Consider the following 21,660-nt stretch of genomic DNA (forward strand, 5'->3'; position numbering starts at 1 on the left):
CAAGGGTCGGAAGATATCAAGCAGCACAATCAGGAATGGTCAGTTGGAGACAAGAACACTATCAATGTGCAAATGATCGTCGTGGACGGAGCTTGGAAGAAAAATGCGCGTACAAATCAATGGCAAGCTGCAATAGCGTGGAAAAATGTAAACAATGATCCTAACGAGGAAACAGCAACAAAGATCTTCGCTAACTCAGCGGAACAAGCGGAAGCATATGCAATTCTGAAAGCAATTTCTGATATGGAATGGAAAAGTGCTGGTCTTATAATAAAGACAGATAACACAGAGGTCATTTCAGCATTAAAGAACAACAAAGGCTGTAATAAGAATCTTGACAATATAATAAGAGATATAAAGAGGCTAGCAAACAGTTTTATGTTCATTTCTTGTATTAAGGTAAGTAGAAAAGAGGTTAAATTAGCACATAATCTTGCTACTAAAGCAAGGGAAAGCTAATCCCCTCTCTTTCTCTTGTTTTACCCTTTGTCAAAAAAAAAAAAAGAGATGTAAAAGGTCTTGCATTTATAACTCATTAATATGCATCATAGTATCAATATAATCATCATGTATCTTGGTACAATAAATCAATAATATTACGATAATATTGCTAGAAGCCTAGAAGGTTATAACAAAAGTGTTTTGGATATTTGTACAGAGGGGGTGATAATGAGCTCGGCTTGTTTGTGAACAGTACGAGCTTCACTCAATCAAAACTTGGTCAAAGCTAGCTGGTGGTAGCTCAACTCCAATTCGGGCTGAGCTCGAGACCTTAACGAGCCAAACCAGAAAAAAAATAATATAATTAGGCCAAACTCGGCTCGAAAAGCTCATGATGAACAAGCTCGATGATTATTCTATATAGAAAAATTAACATAACTTAAAGCCTTTAAAAAGTTATTTTATGCTAAAACACTTTAAAAAATTATTATACGTATCCTTTTATACCATTTTTTACATTGACCAATTCATGTGCTTTTTCTTTTTGTATATTTTTTAATCTAGTTTGTCAATTTTTTATGCGTATTTGTAAGTAATTGATTTGGTTAGCATGAAAAAAAGAAATAAAATATGCTTATTCTTGGTACTTTTTGCATTTAGTTTATAATTTTACAAGAACTATCAATTTTTTTGTAAATGTCGAATATGAATTTTCTGTTTGGTTTAGTGTTGTTTGGTTTATTCTTAATTTGTCTCAAATCGAGCTCGAAGTCGAGCTCCCGAGCCGAGCAGATCACGAGCTCGAGCCGATCACGAGCTTGAGCCGATCGAGCACGAGCTCGAGCCGAGCTTCACTTATCGAGCTCAAGAGTTAAGCCGAGCTAAAGGATACATGAGCCGACCCGAGCACAGTACAGTTCGGGCTCGGCTCGTGCGATGAGCACCCCTATGAATCTTTAGGGCTTGTGCGATAAGCACCCCTATCGTACAAATTTTTTATCCTGTGCAGATGCGTATCCTATTAACTTGTAAGTCCCAAATTTAGGGGATCTTAACTTTTAGTGGGCCTTAGTGACTCAAAACTGGCTTAATAGGTCACAATTTATCAAATTTGGGTCACATCAGAAGGGTTAATTGAGAGAGGAAAGTAGGAACTAGGTGAGATTTAAAAAAAAATCGTCAATTTTAAGTCACCGAGACCCGCTAAAAGTTAAAACCTCTAAAATTGGGATCTACACATGTTAATCGATATTCGATAGTTCAAACCTTTTAAAAATTATACCCCAAAATTCATACTTTTATTATCAATTTTTCCTAACAAAAATATGCAATAAACACATGAGATAATGTGAAGAGAACCTAATCTTCCATTTTGGTAGTATGGCGTTCTTTCTTCAACAACTTTGACTATATTTGGCAAATAATATCAAATTAAAAAGACGACTTTTATATCTTTCAACTATTGGGATAAGAAAAGGAGGATATGGACTTCCGATACACCAATATTTTAAAACAGAAAAGCCGGAACAGTGCAACAAGCAAGAACGACCATTAACCAAATTAATTCAAGCTAGGAACATATCATCTCTCTGTTTCCGAAAATTCTTCCTATTTTAACCAATTTTTTTTTACAAAAAGATTATAAATAAGAACAATAAAACAAACCAGATAAAATAACTATCTCTTCATCATATACACTAAAATACCCCATGTCACGGGCAGTCTGGCACCAAGTGTTAATTACACGGGTATTTACTATTTAATTAGTATATCTTCAGTTCTATCTTTTGATTACTATTATATGTGTCAATTAATATTAATGGTTCACATTTTTGGATCTAAACAAATTTTTTATTTAAAAAAGTAAATAAGATAAAGAATAATTAATATTACAGTTTTTTCACCAAGTACCCCCAAATTTTCGTTTTATTCACAGATACCCTCGTACTTTTCAAAATACACCAGGCACCCCTCAGTTTATTGGTAATACATCAACATGTCCTTAGTGACTAAAGCCAGTTAACTCTGTTAGTCTTAACCTTAACTAAGCCTCAATTAACCTAAGTAAATCCTAAACCCTAATCCCTAGGCCCTAACTCCTAACTCTAACCCCAACTCTAACCTTAACCCTACCCTTAACCCTAACCCTAACCACCACTATCCAACCCCCACCCCATCCCTGCAGCTTCCGCACCCCTCCCCCACCCTTGTTGATTTCCGCACCCCTCCCCCCACTGATTCCCTCAACCAGTCGCGTTCCTTCACCGGAAACCACTAGCAACGCAGCTACCTTTTTCTTCCTCTGTGTTTATTTACCCCCTTCTTTAGATCTATTTCTCGAGCTCCATAAAAATAAGGGAAGTGTCGGGCTGCTGAAGTCGGTGGGGTAGGGGAAGGGGTGCGGAAATCGAGGTGGTGGAAGGGTGCAAAAGATGTAGAGGTGGGTGGGGGTGTGGGGGGCTGCAGGGGTGGTGGGAAGGGGTGGTGGACTGGTGGTTAAGGTTAAGATTAGGTTTAGGGTTTAGGGGTAGGGGTTAGGATTATGGGTTAATTATGGTTTAATTATGGTTTAAAACAGAAAATTAAACTAACGGAGTTAACCGATGTTAGTCATTAAGGGCATTTAAGAGTATTATCGTGAAATTGAGGGGTACCTAGTGTATTTTGAAAAATGCGAGAATATCTCGTGAATTTCCTCAAAACTCGGGAATACTAAGTGAAAATACCGTTAATATTAATAATTGATTGATACGAGCAGACCCGGCTATTAGGCTGTGCAAACAACCCAATAGCACAAAGCTCCGAACTTCCTGGGGCCCCTAAATCTGGAAACAAAAACATATAGTTGATTGTGGCGCTAAAACAATCAACTATATGTGTTAGCAGAGTTGGTATTTGAGATTAATATTCCAACAAGAACACGCAAGTTCGACTCATGTTCCGGGAATATTTTTATATACTTTTTGCAAGTATTTATGATATTTTCTTGGAGTTTGAGCATTCCACTCATCTTCCCACCACTTCATACTTCCTTTCCCACTACTTTTCTTACCTTTTTTTCAATACTTGTTTTTTGATAAATTATTTTTTTCAATTCTTTAGGGTACTTTTTTTTGTTAAATTATCCTTTTTTCAATTCTTTAGCGTACTTTTTTTTTTGAAGTGTATATTTGCCCAATAAGAATTGAATAATTTCCGACCTCAAGTTTACTAGTTTACAGGTTCAGCTACCTTGCTTATCACATTAATTTTCTTTTTTTCTATTGTACCTTTTCAGAGTGAGATAGAAAAATTATTATTGTTATCTTTGTAAGTAGAACATAAGTAATAATGTGGTTTTATATTGAGTTGTTACATGCAATTCAAATGAGTTTGAGGTTTTAGTTTTTCGATTTACAAGATAAATATATATATAATTGTAATATTATAAAAGTTTTTGTATTAAATTTAAGTTGCAAAAAATGACATTAGGGATCCAATGCTAAAATTAAAACAGAGCTCCAAAATGTTTAAGACGACCTTGGATACAAGACAGTATACAACAATTGTTAAACTCGTTCAAGCTCAAGAACCACTCATTCTTATTTGTTATGAGCTTGACAACTAGATGACATAATTTTTTTTATTAAACTTGTGTATACAAATTTGCATATTACTTTTATTTACATCTTGGTTTATAGAATGTTTTAGGGATTAATGGTAAGAGTACTTTTTATTTTTATTTTTTTTGGGGGGAAGGGTGGGGGATTGTTTACTAACTAGCTTGTATAAACCTTGTTTATTACTTGATTTAGTCTTGCTACTAGCTCAGCTCAAGTTTGATCAGCTTAAAATTTTAATTAAGTGAAGAAGCTCAAGACAAGCTTGGACAACCTAAACATAGATGCAAGACACTCAATGTTGAACAATTATGGGTCAAGCAGGATAAAAGTCGGACCCGCTCGATGCATGTCGATTCATGAGTCCTTTATTTTAAGCCTTAATTTCTACTTCTAATAATAACCAAGTTAACTTCATCTCAAGTAGGGTTTTCACGTGCAATCATCATAGTCAAAATACAATAATTATTTTAATAAGGCGTCCAAAATTAATGAAGAACGCGTCTAAAACTAATGAAGGAGACAATGAGTGCTTATATTTTTGCTATTACATTTTGACTATTTGATATATTAAATTTGACTATACTATTTTTTACTAATATATTTTTTTAAAAAAATAGTTTGTGTTAGATGTTTTAGACTGATTTCAATATATATTTTTTACCACTAATATATAATTTACAATATATATAAAAGGATGGTCAAAGTTATGCTTTGAAAAACATACTATTACCGTTCTTTTTCTATTTCAACAATAGGTTTGGACAAGGTTCTAAAGTAAGTGAAAAAGATGGGTGATTAACAATAAAGGTATCCTCTAATTTACTAGAGTAAGAGAAAGAAACGAAAACTTTTTTTTTGAAGGGACGAGAAACAAACATTTAATAAAGTACAAGTATCCCCTTAACAATAAAAGATGGGTTGGTGAACAACTAATGATAATTTGAGTAAGATAAGATAAGGATAATAATAATGTTAACTAAAATTGTTTTTTATACCAAAAGTAAAATTGCTGCGATAAATTTGAAACTATTTAACGTTAGTAGTTACAATAGAAAAAGAACGGAAGAAGTAAGTATATGTTAAAACAGAGTATCTAGTACTTCTATATAACTACATATGATGAACAAACTAGGAAGCAACTATTTGTCAGCGGCTAGTGATTTAACACAGTATTGCCTAGAAATGCCAGGTCTGATATTAGTTATAATATTGCATGGAATTGGGAACTATTCAAAGCTTCAATAAAAGACAGCAAATAATAATTAAAGCTGCTTTGGTGGCCACACGCTTTCGTGGATCAACATTTTGAACATATTATATACTAACTCCATCTTCCTATATAAGCTCAACCCCTTACTCCATTTCTCTTCATCCTTGATTTCTACATACATTTATAACACCAAAATTTTCATCATATACCACGGTTAAGTTGTTAACATATTACATACTCAATATCCTAAACAGAACACTACTTATATACACGTAACCAAGTAAATTTTCTCGAGTAAAAATGTCGAGTTCATTCTTTTCCATGCTCTTCTTATTTCTTGCTATGACACTCGCATGTATGTGCACATCTACTATCTCTTTGTCTTCGTCGTCGTCGTCATCTCTGATGGTGGGATTCTATCAACAGACTTGTCCGTCAGCGGAAGAAATAGTGAGGAATGTAGTAAACAATGCAGTCACAAGAAATCCTGGATTAGGAGCTGGTCTTATCAGGATGCATTTTCATGATTGTTTCGTGAGGGTAAGTACTTAAATAGTTATACCTACATTAAGTTACATGGAGAATTTCATATAGTAAATCGTATTTGCAAATCAACATACTATTTCGTAAGTTAAAATTCTATATTCAACAAGCTTTAAAAACTAAAAAAAAGTCAAATATAGTATAATGTCTTAGTTAGCACCTGTTGAGATCCCACGAACAACCCACATGTATTATGTGCGTGTGTCAGTGTTGTCTAGTACTCTAGTTTGAACAAGATTCCGGATTATAATCTAGCTTTAATGAACTCCATGGTTCTATATATCCTGATTTGGTCCAACGTGCGATTTCAGGGTTGTGATGCTTCAATTCTACTTGATTCAACTTTGGAGAACCCATCGGAGAAAGAAAATATAGCCAACAATCCAAGTATGAGAGGTTACGAGGTGATTGACGAGGCAAAGAAACAACTCGAAGCTCAATGCCCACAAGTCGTCTCTTGTGCAGATATCATAGCCTTTGCAGCACGAGATAGCGCCTCCAAGTTAGGAGGGATCAACTATGGAGTAGAATCAGGTCGACGTGATGGGAGAGTCTCGCTTAAGGATGATCCAACCCAAAACTTACCACCTCCATTTTTCAACTTAAATCAACTCAAAGAAAACTTTGAAAGAAAAGGACTTTCCTTAGAGGAAATGGTCATCCTTTCTGGGGCACACTCTATTGGAGTATCACATTGTTCATCATTCACACAAAGACTTTACTCCTTCAATGCTACTCACCCACAAGACCCTTCCATGGATCCTAGATTTGCTAGCATGTTGAAATCCAAGTGCCTTAATAATTCTCCTAACAATGTTGATCCTACTGTTTTACAAGATTTTGTTACACCTAATAGGTTGGATAACAAATACTATCAAAATTTACAAAATAAAAGGGGTTTATTAACCTCAGATCAGACTTTGGTAACTAGCCCTGAAACCGCGAATATGGTGAGGAACTATGGTGGGAGAAGTAGTGATTGGGCTAATAAGTTTGCTAAAGCTATGGTACATATGGGTTCAATTGAGGTTCTCACTGGCATTGAAGGTGAGATTAGAAAGAATTGTAGGATTGTTAATTGATCATAGAGTGTGGTACAACAATTCTTTGGATTATTTTCGGCTAGGAACAATTGTAGAGGAATATTCTTTGATTCTTTCATTCTTTGATTTGTAAGTAGTTGGAGTCCCAATAATAGTTTAATATTCTATCAGTAAGTGTATGTATGTTTAGTTCGTTTAACTTCTTTCTCCGGGGTAAGTAAATGTATGTTAATTGATTCATTTGTAACTAAAATTTATATAGACTAATTCTGGTTATATTGACACTTACATGATTATGTTTTTTTTTTAATGATAGTCATTGCTAAGGAATCGAAATACTTTTGACTATTTGTTAGATGATTATATTGGGCTCACACATTTTGAAGTGACATAATGATTATCGATATTCGAAATTTAATTACTACTGTCTACTATACCAAAAATTAAATAATCAAGTAAAAAAATGAAACAATTTATTTAATCAAAGGCATGAAAGATGAACAAGGAAAATGATGATATATGTCATAAGTCCACATGGAGTATGATTTTCTAAATCATATTGCCCACCTTCCCCAGTCTTTCCGTCCGTGTCCTTGGGCTTCCTCTCTAGCCCACATACGCCTGGCCCAACTTCCTCACCATAGCCCACAAAGGCCCAGTCCTCCTGATTTCAGCCCAGCCACAACTTCCTCTTTAACCGGGCCTATAACTCCTCTCATTGCAACTGTTGATCCACCAGAAACTCATTTATGCAAACACGAGTAAGGTCGAGAGTTAGAAGCCCAATCCAAAATACTTTCCCACTATCACCTCTACAAATGTCTCCTCTTCCCGTCACTAGTCCACCACCTTCAAGGACTCGTAACTAAGGCCTTGTTTGGTTGACAAAATAAATCATGGAAAGTGCAAATTCCTAGGAAGTAGAAGTATATGAAGTTGTTTGGTTGGCAAAATCATGGGAATTTGCACTTCCTAGGAAGTTCTACTTCCCACACAATGGGGAAGTTGCTTACCTAGTTCCCCCTAGGTAAGTGTCACTTCCCATGGGAATTCCAACTTCCCATAGCCAACCAAACAATTTTGTTTACTTCCTAGGAAGTGAAATTTCATGGGAAGTGAAAAATCAAGGGAAGATCAACTTCCCAAGTGCAACCAAACGATACCTAAAAATCTAAAATGCTTCCATGTGTTACACACTTACGAGTTATGACTCACTCCGAGGGTGCCGGACCGTCACTCCGAGGGTGTGCACCGGTACGATTTTGGATTGAAATTTGTATTTTTTTATTCAAATTTTTTTTATTGCTAAGGTTTAAATATATTAATAAAGTCGATAAATTTAAAGTGAATGATACTAAAAGTAATAATCTTAAAGGCAATAAAGATGAGGTTTTAACTTTCTAACTTTTCTAATAAGTTTTAAACTTCAAACTTATTTTTACAACAAAAAAACCGGTCATTTCCGATCCGGACCGAAAACCCGGAATCCCAAGTTTTCATGGACCGGAGATCGGACCGAAAATTCCTATTCGGTCCGTCTCGTTCCGAATTTCACTCCTAGTCCAAAACTGCACACTCCTACTTACGAGTATAATACTACTTCTGTTTTTCTTAAATGTAATATTTAATTATTTTAATTCACTCATTAAAAAGACAAAAGTTTCATCTTAAAAAAAAAAGAAAAAGAAATGTAATAAAACTTGGGATTTAGTACATCGCCGAGAGGGAATCAATGTCAATAGGTGTATTCCGTGCATATGATTGTTTAAACATAATTTCTTGCGTGAAAAAGTCGCCCCTAATTATATTTGCTATCTTCATGTGCCTTCCTCATCTCGGTATATGATGACATTCTCACAAAAAAAAAAACCTCCCTTATTCATTGTTCTTGGATCTTCTATCTAGTCTGAGCGTTTATCCACCTCTCGCTTCAATTATATTAGGGTGTATGAAAATAAAGTACGTCTTATAAGTATGACGGTTACATCATAACTTATTGTGTAACAAAATCTTACATGTATATAATGATACATACTACACCAAAAATGACATGGACGGGACCACACACATATAATAACGGAATTTGATGTCATTTCATTATTTATTTTATGTAATTTGAGTTTTGTTTTGATGTGATCTAATGTAATGTTTATTTTTCTAAATAATAATATTGATATATGACTTTGTTGAACCATCTAATAGATTGAGATAGAGTAGATTCCTAACATTTCATACATGAATCTTGGGAAAACTTGTGGCGTGGTTTCCACTTTCCAGTACCACGATATGGGACATTGGGACTACGGGGTAAAGTCAAGTCAGAATTACAACTACTGAAGATTCAAGACTGAAGAGCCGAAGAGGTAGGTAAGAGTTTTGAGTACGAGTGAAAGTTCCTTTAAATTTTAATGGAAGTCTTCCAGTCAGCAAGTCAAGCAATTGGTGAAATGGATATCAAATTTGGCAAAAGTGTTTTACATGCAGCTGCTAATGCACCTCAGCACCTGCACCAGCATTTATCTCCTTGTAATTTGTAACAGTTGTAAGTACTCTCTCCGTTTCACAATATAAGGCACGCACGATGTTTGAGGTCGAACTTTGACCGTTAATTACTCTCAATTTATGTTGATATAAAATTTTAAAAAATAATATTATTATAGTATTTTTCAAAACGAATCCAACGGTATAATTTTTATAATTTTTACTTATCGTATTTGAGAGATTTTTGTGGTCAAAGCAAATTTTCGTAAAGCGTAAATGACTTATATTTTGAAACAGAGGGAGTATTGTATTACCATAAATTACCTCTTTTGCCGAGGTAAATAGTAGGTGTCGATGTGTCGTGTTTTAAATGTCCGAGTTTTGTTTTTTCAGATTTGAAATTCATCGATACAGACTATAGTTGCACGCAAGCTCGTCTTGAACTATATAGAGGCTTGTGCAGCTTTATATTTGAAATATTCAATAAATGTAATAGTTCATTCATTTATGATTATTCTTTACTTCATATAATCATATTATGAAAAAAAGTAACCCAAATAAGTAGATAAACATTTTCTTTTTACTACTTGGACTTTCTCTATTTTGGAGCCTTCAATTAGGGGACCGTGTTCCATGGAACATGTTGAACATGGTAAAACCTGACCCTGGTTGCACGCAATGCATGTGTGTATAATAGTCATAGTATTATTAATATTGAAGTTTAAAACACTGAAAAAAAAGGCATCTAAGATATTTGAGGTGGATATCGAATTCTTCAAGAATTTGATCATATAATAGAAATATTCCATCAATTTGTGTAAGGCAAATATAATGCTAACGGTCACGGTAGGGCTTTAGGTGAAAAGTCTATAAGATAATATCTCCATCCTAGAAGTATATAATTAACCAAAACCTACTCCCTCCATTTCTTTATTAGAGTCAGAGTATAGAGATTTTGACCGTAATTTTGTATAAAAAATACAATCAAGGACAAGTAGAGTCTTGTTACGTTTATCATAATGCTATATCAAAGCTTACATAAGTCACGATGCTTAATATGTAATATACGACGAGGACATGTGGGGGGCATGTTTCCAACACGTTTTAATTATAATACTAGTTATTAGGTCCGGGTTATGTCACAGGTAAGAAAAAAATTCATTTATTAATATAATAACATTAAATACATCGTAGCCTAGTGGTTACAACATTAGTATATGTACTTGAGGTCTCGGGATCAAACCCTATACTCTACAATTTCTTAATTTTTTAATTGTACATGGATTACATGAACTAAAACTCCTAGAGGTGATCATTTGGGCCCGGCCCGTTTTTGGGCCGGGTTTTTTTTGGCCCGCTGGCCGGGCCGCCCGCCCGTATTTTTTTGGCTTTGGACGGGCTTGGGGCAAGCCAAAAACGACTTTTTAGTCTATTTTTTGGCCCGGCCCGTTTTGGCCCGCAAAAGCCCGCTAATCTAGGCCCGAAATAGCAGGCTTTGGACACAAAAATTTGGCCCGAATTTAGGCCCGACCCGGCCCATTGGGAATTTATGCGAGTAGAATCTTTTTTTTTTTTTTTGATAATTTGTAGTTGCTTTTTATTGAGGAAAAATCCAAATATTACGGAAGGGATATGGAATCACAGTGAATACAGTTCGAACTTCCTCAAAAATACAAAAAGCAAGCTATCCTACAACCAAGCCACGAACTCGTCTGCCCTTGAAAGTCCTTGCTTTGTAAGAAGATCTACCACTATATTTGACTCACGGCTTCTGTAGAAGATTTCGAATCTCATACCACGACACATCGCGTTTCGAATGAAATTAATGGTGAAATTTAGATTCCAAGGCCCCTCATTCATATTATTGCACCAATGAACCGCGTTTTGAGAGTCCGATTCAATCTCTATTTTTGACTGAGAGAGATAATCAATTGAGGATGATAACTTGATTGCTCTGTGGATGGCCAAAACCTCTGCATGATTAATCTCCATAAAAGGGATAGGACTTGAGAAGATGCATAAAAATTTGCCCTGGTAATCCCTTAGAACCCACACCAATAGCTGATTTGGATTCACTTAGCTTCAAGGAGGCATCTACATTCCATTTATACTTGAATTGATCGGGGGGGGCCCAGAGCTAGAGGTGATCATGGGCCGGGCCGCGGCCAAAAAAATTTGCCCATTGGCCGGGCCGGGCCGGGCCGGGCCTAAATTCGGGACCCTTAGTGGGCTGGGCAGATTGTGGCTGGATCTGAACTGGAGCCCAATCAAGACATTGGGGGTATCTGAGCACTTCATTTGGTCCATATGGGAATGGATCAACACATCCCTTGACCCACCAGCAAAGTCGAATAATGACAAGCTCCTGCAATTGAGAGATAGAGGAACAAATATTTTCGAAGCACCTGCAATTCCTCTCTTTCCAGAGGGACCACATTATAATGAAGAAGCTTGCCGACCATATTTTTTTAAAGAACAAACCACTTTTCGAGGGAAGCCATTGATCGAAAGCTTCACGAGTGGATGCAGAAAAAATCCATCGAACATTCCGTAGTGAGAGCCACCAATTCCACAGTGATGAGGCCACCGGGCAATGAAGAAATAAGTGGTCACTCGATTCTAGACCGGAGTTGCATAAGATGCATTGAGCGTTTGAAACTTCAATGATACCAAGGTTAGGTAATCTGTCTTTTGTATTGAGTTTTCCAAGGAAGGCAAGCCAGGAAAATATTTCAATTCTATGAGGTACTAAACCACCCCATAATTCACGCTTTATTACTTGCGGTTGATGAGGACTTGATTTGGCCAACTCAAAGCAAAATGATTTGACTGAGAACCACCCTTTTTTGTGGGGAGACCAAGAGTAAGAGTCTGAGTCTAGAGGAGAGAGGCTGGCCTGAGAAAGCATATCAATCAACGCTTTATGCTCCACAATATCTTGGGGGCCAAGTGGACGGGTCCAAGTAAGAGCCCAGTTCCACCTAAGCCCATCCCAGAAACAATTATCCACAACCGTGGCTTGTTTTATCTCGGCTATTAGAAACAATCTGGGACATAATGATTTTAGAGGCCCATTATTCCCAATCCATGTGTCGTGCCAAAAGGAAGATCCCAGCCCATTTCCAATTTTTTTTCCGAAAACCGGCCATGATGAGAGATTTTGAGAGAGGGTTTGATAATAAGGAAGAGCACAAACCTTTCCATGGCCCAACATTTGATGGAATTCACCATCCAGGACTTATGCGAGTAGAATCTAAGAGAGATAGTAAAGATTTTTTCTTTATTTAAATAAATATTGTATGAGAAAAAATGATTTTAGGAGAGAGAATGGAGAATAATTAGTGAAAGAGCACTCATTGTAACATTTTGGTTGAATAAACAAAGGAAAAAACAAAATTCAAGAAGCATATAAATGATGGGACACGATTTTTCTAGACAAATTACGAAAAAATGTGGAAATGGGAACTATAGTTTGGGACACCAAAAATGAAAATGGGAACTCTATTTCGGGACGGAGGGAGTACTTATAACTGAGCATTCAGATCATATAGGGATTTCGACTTCCAAACACTTGATTACCCTATCACTGAGCAAATCCATCTAGCATATTGAATATGTATGGAGTAAAGTACACAAAGAAAATAACGTCATTTAAGTACATGTCCTTGGGTGGTTGGTGCCATTCTTGTGCAATTCATTGCGGCTTCATACTTTATGTTGATCCCCATTCTTAATATAGCTGAATACAGGTAAAAATGATAAAAATGAGCTCACATTTCAGGATATTCTCTTTAATTTTCTTAGAATGTCAAGCTAAATGGGGTTAATTGTTTCATTAATTGTGAAACACAGACTGCATCAGATACACTATAATGCTTATTACAAAATCAGGAGAACCACTAATCTAACGCATATACTGTTGGAGTTTATAATAAATGTTTGTGAAGGAAAACTCAAGAGTTGCTTCAAAAGAGAATGTGAAGAGTCCCACATTGATAGAATAATAGGTAGTGTAAGGGGTTTATATACATTACTCTTTCTATACCCTTTGAGTTGTGTGACAAAAGGACTTTTAGTGGGCATGTGGTGAGTGGAGTCACCACACGCGCCCGCCCGGTCCGGGCCTTGGGCCTTGGGCCTTGGGGGAATAAACTTAACTTAACTAAAGTTTTGGGTTAAAAATCTGTGGTTTTTAGCCAGTAATTAGGTTACCGTTTTTTCCTAAATTTCCTCCCTTAATGAGCCGTTATTTCCTAATTTCGGGCCATGATCTCCTCCCACTAAGTCGGCTGGTAACCACGTTTTAACCCTATTATCCTTTTATAAATACGTAGGTTACTGTTCTCTTAAACACACAGAAAATCATAAACACCTTCTTCTTCCACTCTCGAAAATCTCTTTCTGGGCAATATTCAGGATCGTTCTCAATCTGATTTTTCATCTACACTGGAAACTCAGAGACCGTGTACCCCTGGAGGTTGATTGCTAAGAGGCCGTGTGTTGTAGCGGGGCAAATTCAACTTTAGGGCAGTGAATTCTTCACGCCACGGTTTTCAGATAAGTTAAATTTATATTGTTAGCGGTTTTAGTTCCTACATTCTAAAGTTGAATTTTTTCAAAATAATTTTTTCTTAATCCCGGAACTATGGCTGCTGATATTCCGAATGAAGGTACCCGTATTTTAAATGCTGTTCCTATAACCAATCCCTTTGTCCCTGATATGTCAAAATTAGAACCTTTTGATGGGAAAAACTATAGGATGTGGTCTGATAAAATGGAATTTTTCTTGGGAAATTGGTGTTGATTATTGTTTGTCTGTTGATGTTGCTCCTGAAAATTCTGTTAGGGATTTCGTAAAAGATAATAAGACCTGTCGTGGGATGTTATTGCATTATATGACTGCTTCCCTTTACTGATTTATAGTAAGTCTAAAAATGCTAAGGAGATTTGGGATGGTTTGAATGCGAAGTATGGGACTGATGATTTTGGGACTAAAAAATATGCGTGTAGTCGTTGGTTGAAATTTTCTATGAATGATGAGAAACCTGTCCTTGATCAAGTTCATGAGTATGAACATTTATGTGCTGATATTGTTGCCGAGGGTATGGCTATTCCTGACCTTTTCCAAGCCAATTGCCTTCTAGAAAAATTGCCTGCTTCTTGGGAGAATTTTGTTCATTCCTTAAAACATAGGCAGAAAGATTTTACCCTTCAAGAGTTAGTGTCCCATATAAAAATTGAGGAGCAGAACCGTATCCAAATAAAGGGAAAATCAGTTGATCATTCTTCTAGTTCTGCTAATCTTGTGGAAACTAAGACTGCTGCAGGTAAAGGACCAAAAGGCAAAGGTCAAAATCAGTTTCATGGTACCAGGCAGAATAACAACAACTTCAAGGGAAAAGGCAAATTTAAGGGTAACTGTTTTGTGTGTGGTAAGTATGGGCATGCTGCCAAGGAGTGCCGTCAAAGGAAGGAAACCCCAGTCAAATAAAGATGGCAAACCTCAAGCTAACCTTGCTGAAGATGATGATGTCATTGCTGCTGTGGTGTCCGAGGTAAATCTGGTAAGCAATGTTTCAGAATGGATCGTGGATACTGGTGCAACCCGTCATATCTGTGCCAACAAAGAAGCGTTCCAGGAATACCAGAAAGTTCCAGAATCAGAGTGCATCTTCATGGGAAACTCAAGCACTGTGAGTGTTTTAGGCAAAGGAAAGGTTTTCCTGAAATTAACATCCGGGAAAACCATTGCTTTGCAGAATGTCCTGCATGCTCCTGATATCCGCAGAAATCTCATTTCTGGTTCACTTTTAAACAAAGCTGGGATTAAGTTATCTTTTGAATCTGATAAACTTGTATTAACCAGAAATGGTATTTTTGTGGGTAAAGGCTTTTGTAATGCTGGACTTTTTGTTTTGGATGTTGTTATTGATAATAAAAACTCTGCTGCTTCTGTTTATATTGCTGAGTCTGTTTCTTTATGGCATTCTAGACTAGGTCATGTGAATGTTGCCTCTATTAAAAGGCTAAAACAACTTAGTCTTATTTCTGACTTTAGCAATACTTCTTTTGATAAATGTGAAGTGTGTGTAGAAGCTAAGCACCCTAAGAAAGCATTCAACAAAAATGTGTCCCGTTCCTCTACTTTATTAGAGTTAGTCCATAGTGACTTAGGTGACTTTAAGAATTCCATGAGTAGGGGAGGAAAGAAATACATATTACTTTTGTTGATGACTTTTCTCGTTACACTAAGGTTTATTTATTGAGTTCTAAGGATGAGGCAGAAGAAAAATTTCTTATTTATAAAGCCGAAGTAGAGAACCAATTGGACCTTAAGATTAAAAGGGTGAGATCAGATAGGGGTGGAGAATATGATGGTACTTCCCTTAAGAAATTTTGTGAGTCTAATGGGATTATTCATGAGGTTACAGCCCTTATACCCCAGAACAGAATGGAATAGCTGAGCGGAAAAATAGAACACTTAAAGATATGATGAATGCTATGCTTATTAGTTCAGGTATGCCTACTAATATGTGGGGTGAAGCTATCCTTTCTGCTTGTTATGTCCTTAATCGAGTTCCCCATAAGAAGTTAGATAAAACTCCCTATGAATTGTGGAAAGGCTTCAAGCCGAATTTGGGATACCTCAAAGTGTGGGGGTGTTTGGGAAAGATAGGACTTCCTGACTTTCAAAGGAGTAAAATTGGACCTAAGACTGTAGATGGTATTTTTATTGGTTATGCGTCTAACAGTGCTGCATATAGACTCATTCTTAAGGATGCATCTGGTTTTGGTCCGATTAGAGAGTCAAGAGATGTTGAATTTTTTGAGCATATATTTCCTATGAAAGTTAGTTTGCAATCATGCTTGCCTGCTGCATCTTCTTCTGTTTTGCATCGTGACATTGCATCATCTAGTGAGACCTTAGAACCTAGAAGGAGTAAGAGAGCTAGAACTGAGTCTAGTTTCGGACCTGATTTTATTACTACCTTTCTAGCTGAAAAAGAGTGCTTAGATGAGCAAGATATCAATGCTTTTGTGTTAGAAGAGAACCCGAGAACCTATGCTGAGGCCATGAGATCGGTAGACTCAAGTTTTTGGTTAGAGGCTATTAACAGTGAAATAGAGTCTATTATGAGTAATAACACTTGGGTTTTGACGACCTTCCTAGAGGTTGTAAGCCATTAAGCAGTAGGTGGATTTTTACAAAGAAATGCAAGCCTGATGGGTCTTTGGATAAGTATAAGGCTAGACTTGTAGTTGGAGGGCATCGCCAAAAACAAGGGTTAGACTTCTTTGATACTTATTCTCCTGTGACCAAGGTAGCCACCATTAGAGCTTTAATTGCACTTGCATCTATTCATGATTTAATTGTGCATCAAATGGATGTGAAAACTGCATTTTTGAATGGTGAGTTAAACGAGGAGATCTATATGAAGCAACCTGAAGGATGTGAGGTTCCTGGTCAAGAGGACAAGGTATGCAAGCTTATTAGATCTTTGTATGGTTTAAAACAAGCACCAAAACAATGGTATGATAAATTCCATCAAACTATTACTTCAAATGGTTTTTTGGTAAATGATTCTGATGCTTGTGTTTATTCCAAAATTGATGAACTTGGTTGTGTTTTCATATGTCTATATGTGGATGATATGTTGATCTTTGGGACCAATATAGACGTAGTAAATACAACTAAGTGCTTCCTAAATTCTGCTTTGAGATGAAGGGTTTAGGAGAGGCCGATGTTATTCTTCGAATAAAGATTACTAGAACGTCATATGGATATCTTTAAATCAATCTCATTATATTGAGAAAATATTAAAGAAGTTTGATCAATTTGATTGTGTTCCTGTGAAAACCCCATATGATTCTAGTATTCATTTGAAAAAGAATAAAGGTGATAGTATATCACAAGAACAATATGCAAAAATAATTGGAAGTGTAATGTTCTTGATGAATTATACTAGACCTGATATAGCTTATGCTGTTAGTAGATTGAGCAGGTATACTCACAATCCTAATCGGGAGCACTGGGTTGCCTTGATTAGATTGTTGAAGTATCTAAAAGGCACTACCAATTGGGGTCTACATTATCAAAGGACACCTTGTGTTCTTGAAGGATTTTGTGATGCTAATTGGGTGTCGGATAATGATGAGATACAATCTACTAGTGGTTATGTTTTCACTCTTGCTGGAGGAGCTATATCATGGAAATCATCAAAACAAACATGTATTGCCAAATCTACAATGGAATCTGAGTTTATTGCTTTAGAATTGGCAGGTCAAGAAGCTGAATGGATAAGGAGTTTGCTTGCTGATATTCCATTGTGGGGGAAGCCAGCTCCATCAGTTTCTATGCGGTGTGACTCGCAAGCAGCAATTGGGGTAGCGAATAATCAAGCCTATAATGGAAAGAGAAGGCATATTCGCTTAAGGCATGCCATAGTTAGAAATCTAATTAGAGAAAAGTGTTGTCACTCGAGTATGTAAAATCAGAGAGGAATATTGCTGATCCTCTCACCAAAGGCCTTTGTAGAAAAATGGTGCTGGAGTCAGCACAAGGAATGGGTTTAAAGCCTATTGGTGAGTGAATTGTGATGGATACCCTTCTTAGGAATTCCTAAGTCAAAGGGTCAAACGAAATCACAAAACAACTCAAGTTATTGATTATCTACCATTCCTATTAATAAAAGTGATGTAGTATTTTGTTTAAACTGTTATATGTGTAAGGTTGAGTATAAGCTCTTAATAAGTTCATAGCCTTATTTGAGGTGGTTTGTGACAGTACAAACTTGATGAACTTACCTATGTGAATGTGGGGGTTACGCCCAATCCCCTATGAGAGTCCAAAGGCTTAGGCTCTCTAGAGCATTCACGAGAATCCAGGCTAATTGTGGGGCATCTATATTATATTTGCGAGAACGTATCTTGATTTGAAAAAGGTTGAGTGCGCAACTATGTTTTGCTAACATCATGAAAGGTTCAAAGAGAAATCTACCTCTTATGACAGTAAGACATATTTGTATGCACTGAGTGTCAATTCAAGTCCATAAGACATTGATACTTCAAAACTCAGTATCTATTGCCCAGATCATCTGTTTTCAGCCCTGTTTTTTCCTGTTTTCCTCTTTTGAATCATGTGGGGATTGTTGGAGTTAAATAATAAATGTTTGTGAAGGAAAACTCAAGAGTTGCTTCAAAAGAGAATGTGAAGAGTCCCACATTGATAGAATAATAGGTAGTGTAAGGGGTTTATATACATTACTCTTTCTATACCCTTTGAGTTGTGTGACAAAAGGACTTTTAGTGGGCATGTGGTGAGTGGAGTCACCACACGCGCGCGCCCGCCCGGTCCGGGCCAGGGCCATGGGCCATGGGCCTTGGGCCTTGGGCCTTGGGCCTTGGGCCAGGGCCATGGGCCATGGGCCTTGGGCCTTGGGCCTTGGGCCTTGGGCCTTGGGCCTTGGGCCTTGGGCCTTGGGCCTTGGGGGAATAAACTTAACTTAACTAAAGTTTTGGGTTAAAAATCTGTGGTTTTTAGCCAGTAATTAGGTTACCGTTTTTTCCTAAATTTCCTCCCTTAATGAGTCGTTATTTCCTAATTTCGGGCCATGATCTCCTCCACTAAGTCGGCTGGTAACCACGTTTTAACCCTATTATCCTTTTATAAATACGTAGGTTACTGTTCTCTTAAACACACAGAAAATCATAAACACCTTCTTCTTCCACTCTCGAAAATCTCTTTCTGGGCAATATTCAGGATCGTTCTCAATCTGATTTTTCATCTATACTGGAAACTCAGAGACCGTGTACCCCTGGAGGTTGATTGCTAAGAGGCCGTGTGTTGTAGCGGGGCAAATTCAACTTTAGGGCAGTGAATTCTTCACGCCACGGTTTTCAGATAAGTTAAATTTATATTGTTAGCGGTTTTAGTTCCTACATATACATTGAGCATAATTGATGGGTTTAAGAAAAAATTAAAAACTAAATTTGTCTTTTTAAGTAACAAGATCAATTTTTGAGCCTTTTGCTCTTGTGCGGCTTGTTCTTAACAGTGTTTTTGAACCAATGTAATAGTCCTCGTATATTCAAAAGGAGGTTTAGTGGTGCATTAACTAATGACCATTTAGTTGGTTGTGGTAAGTGCAACACTGCAACATTACAAAAAAGTTGAAATGCCCATGAAATTAATTGGTTGAACATAAAAGTTCTACCTCCACAACTCGTCATTATTGATTTATTGTGATGGGGTAAAATTGTTATTAGTAACAAATAACCCCTTACGGCCCGTTTGGTAGCTGGTCATAAATGGTGGTAATGGAAATGAATTTGTGTGTAAATTTGTGAAAAATATCATTGTCCATTCCCATGATAATGCTAATTTATCCTAAAGTCTCCACTTTCCTTTTTGAATTTTCATTCCCATCCAATACCACCTTGTAAGGTGGTAATGAGTGGTAATGAAAATTGCTTCCCCTTGGAGACAAAAACACAAGTTTAGGAGTGAGATTGCTTTCTCATGGAGAAAAAATGTCTCCCCATGGAGATTTTAAGGGTGTTCCCTAATAAAATTACACTTAAAATCCATTCCCATTACCGCAATTTATTAACGTCTACCAAACGGGCCGTTAATGTTTATTAGTAACCTCATTAAAATTAACAATAAGTCCCGTACAACTTTAGTACTTATTATCAGTATTTTTATGTATGTATTATCAATTTATGAGTAACCTCATTAATCAGTTGTCCATGTTACACTATTAACTAATGATGCCTTCATCTACGTCGGTTAGTCATAAAACCCTAAAACTGCTCTGCCTTCTCTCTACCCCACCCACGAAACCCTAGCCTCCCTCCACCAAAATCCGCCGCAGCAGGCTCGCTGGTGGCCGACACTCGCCGGCGAGCCTGCTGCTTGGTGCCTTCATCTACGTCGGTTAGTCATCGCCGGGTTTTCATTCTTTTTTTTTTTCTTTCGCGGTTTATTTGCTTCCTTCGTTCGTATCATCGGCTCGTCGCCGCCGTGTAGGTCTATGTCGCCGCCAGTAAGGGTCTCCCCCTTCCCCCCTCCCCAGTCGCGTCAGTCAGGGATGCAGTGCCTTCCCGGTTTTCCGTCGCCGGACGGTTCTTCTCTATGCCCTGTTCCTTCGTTTACTTCGTCGGTTTTCCCCTTCCCTTCCCCTGTTTTAGTTAATCGGGCTTCCCCTCCCCTTTCCCCCCCTTTGTTCGCATGGTTCAGTCCCGATGTCACCCCATCCCCTGTTCAATTGTTCGGTCGACTCCCCCTCCCCCAGTTGTGGTTTGGTTTTGTTCGGGCATCCCTTCCTTACCCCAGTAGTTGGGCTTCCCTTTCCCCATCCCCCCTAGTTGTGTTAGTTATCAATTTTGAGGTTTTTTTCTCCGTAGGTATGCTTAGTTGTTTCGCTAATATTAGTCGAGTCGTCCGAGTTGATCAGAATTTAGTTTGTTGTTGGGTCTGGCTTCTAAAAACTATTTGCCAGTGTCATAAAGGATGGTGGTGTAAGGTTGTAGTAGTTGTTTTTGTAGTTTATTTGAATTGTTGTTTGAAGGAATGGGTATATTACCTGGATGAGCAATGCGAGTATGGTCGAGGCGTTGTTCGGTTTTCATGGTTGGACATTAAGTTTTCCGGTTTTCCAAACCGGTGGTTTGTTCATGAGCTCACCATGTTGAGCTCTCCTTTTCGCTTGGTAATGATCTTCATGGTCTTTGCCTTGAAAAATCAAAATCTGCAGGCGGTCCCCCAGTTTCATCTGGTGGTTTTCAGCTCGCCCTGTTTCTCCTATTTTCAGGAGAACCATGATGTACTCTCGCGAGAGAGTCATGAGTCACCTAGGAATGTGACTCTTTCACAGTTCATGAGCTAGAATCCCACGTTTCGGAAGTTCGTTGGGATTGCTCATGCGGCAAGATGCAACTCTTGCCTTTGGTTCGTTGTCCAGATCGTGATCGACATTTGCTTCTCCTACTGCATCCATCAGTCATCTGCGTTTTGCTTCCACCAGCACATTCATCGACCAACGGCGTACTACCTCATTGGCGACTCATTCTCAGCCTTGTTTATTTGTGTTTTCTAGGACTTGTAAGAGCTTTTAAAGCTCCTTTAGGTCTTTTTCTGTTTTGTGTGTGGTTGTTTAACTTGTTTTAGTAATAGATTGTACTTTGTTTTTCATCAATGCACGTTTTCTTGATGTCAAAAAAAAAAAAAAAAAAAAAAAAAAAAAACTAATGATGGGGTGCGTTTACGGTTTATATAGAAGAATTTCCACTGCTTACAATAAGAAGTTTCACTTAGGTAGAGAGAATTAGGTAAGCAACT

At 37.3% G+C, this 21,660-nt stretch overlaps 1 protein-coding gene across 1 annotated transcript; it reads left to right on the plus strand.

Annotated features, from left to right (window-relative positions):
- The first annotated feature begins 5,407 nt into the window (after nucleotides 1-5,407).
- On the plus strand, nucleotides 5,408-7,124 carry LOC104890652 (peroxidase 5). The gene is made up of 2 exons (XM_010676221.4): nucleotides 5,408-5,793; nucleotides 6,108-7,124. The coding sequence occupies exons 1-2, from the start codon at nucleotides 5,554-5,556 to the stop codon at nucleotides 6,876-6,878; spliced, it is 1,011 nt and encodes a 336-aa protein (XP_010674523.1). The 5' UTR covers nucleotides 5,408-5,553; the 3' UTR covers nucleotides 6,879-7,124.
- The last annotated feature ends 14,536 nt before the right edge of the window (nucleotides 7,125-21,660 follow it).

The sequence above is a fragment of the Beta vulgaris genome, chromosome 4 (genome assembly GCF_026745355.1).
Source record: "Beta vulgaris subsp. vulgaris cultivar EL10 chromosome 4, EL10.2, whole genome shotgun sequence".
Lineage (NCBI taxonomy): Eukaryota > Viridiplantae > Streptophyta > Magnoliopsida > Caryophyllales > Amaranthaceae > Beta > Beta vulgaris.

What these genes read in the sequence shown, in the direction of transcription:
- LOC104890652 (XM_010676221.4), top strand. Translation starts at nt 5,554, where the DNA reads ATGTCGAGTTCATTCTTTTCCATGCTCTTCTTATTTCTTGCTATGACA. An exon ending in TTCATGATTGTTTCGTGAGG is followed by an intron (nt 5,794 to 6,107) that starts GTAAGTACTTAA and finishes GTGCGATTTCAG; the next exon opens with GGTTGTGATGCTTCAATTCT.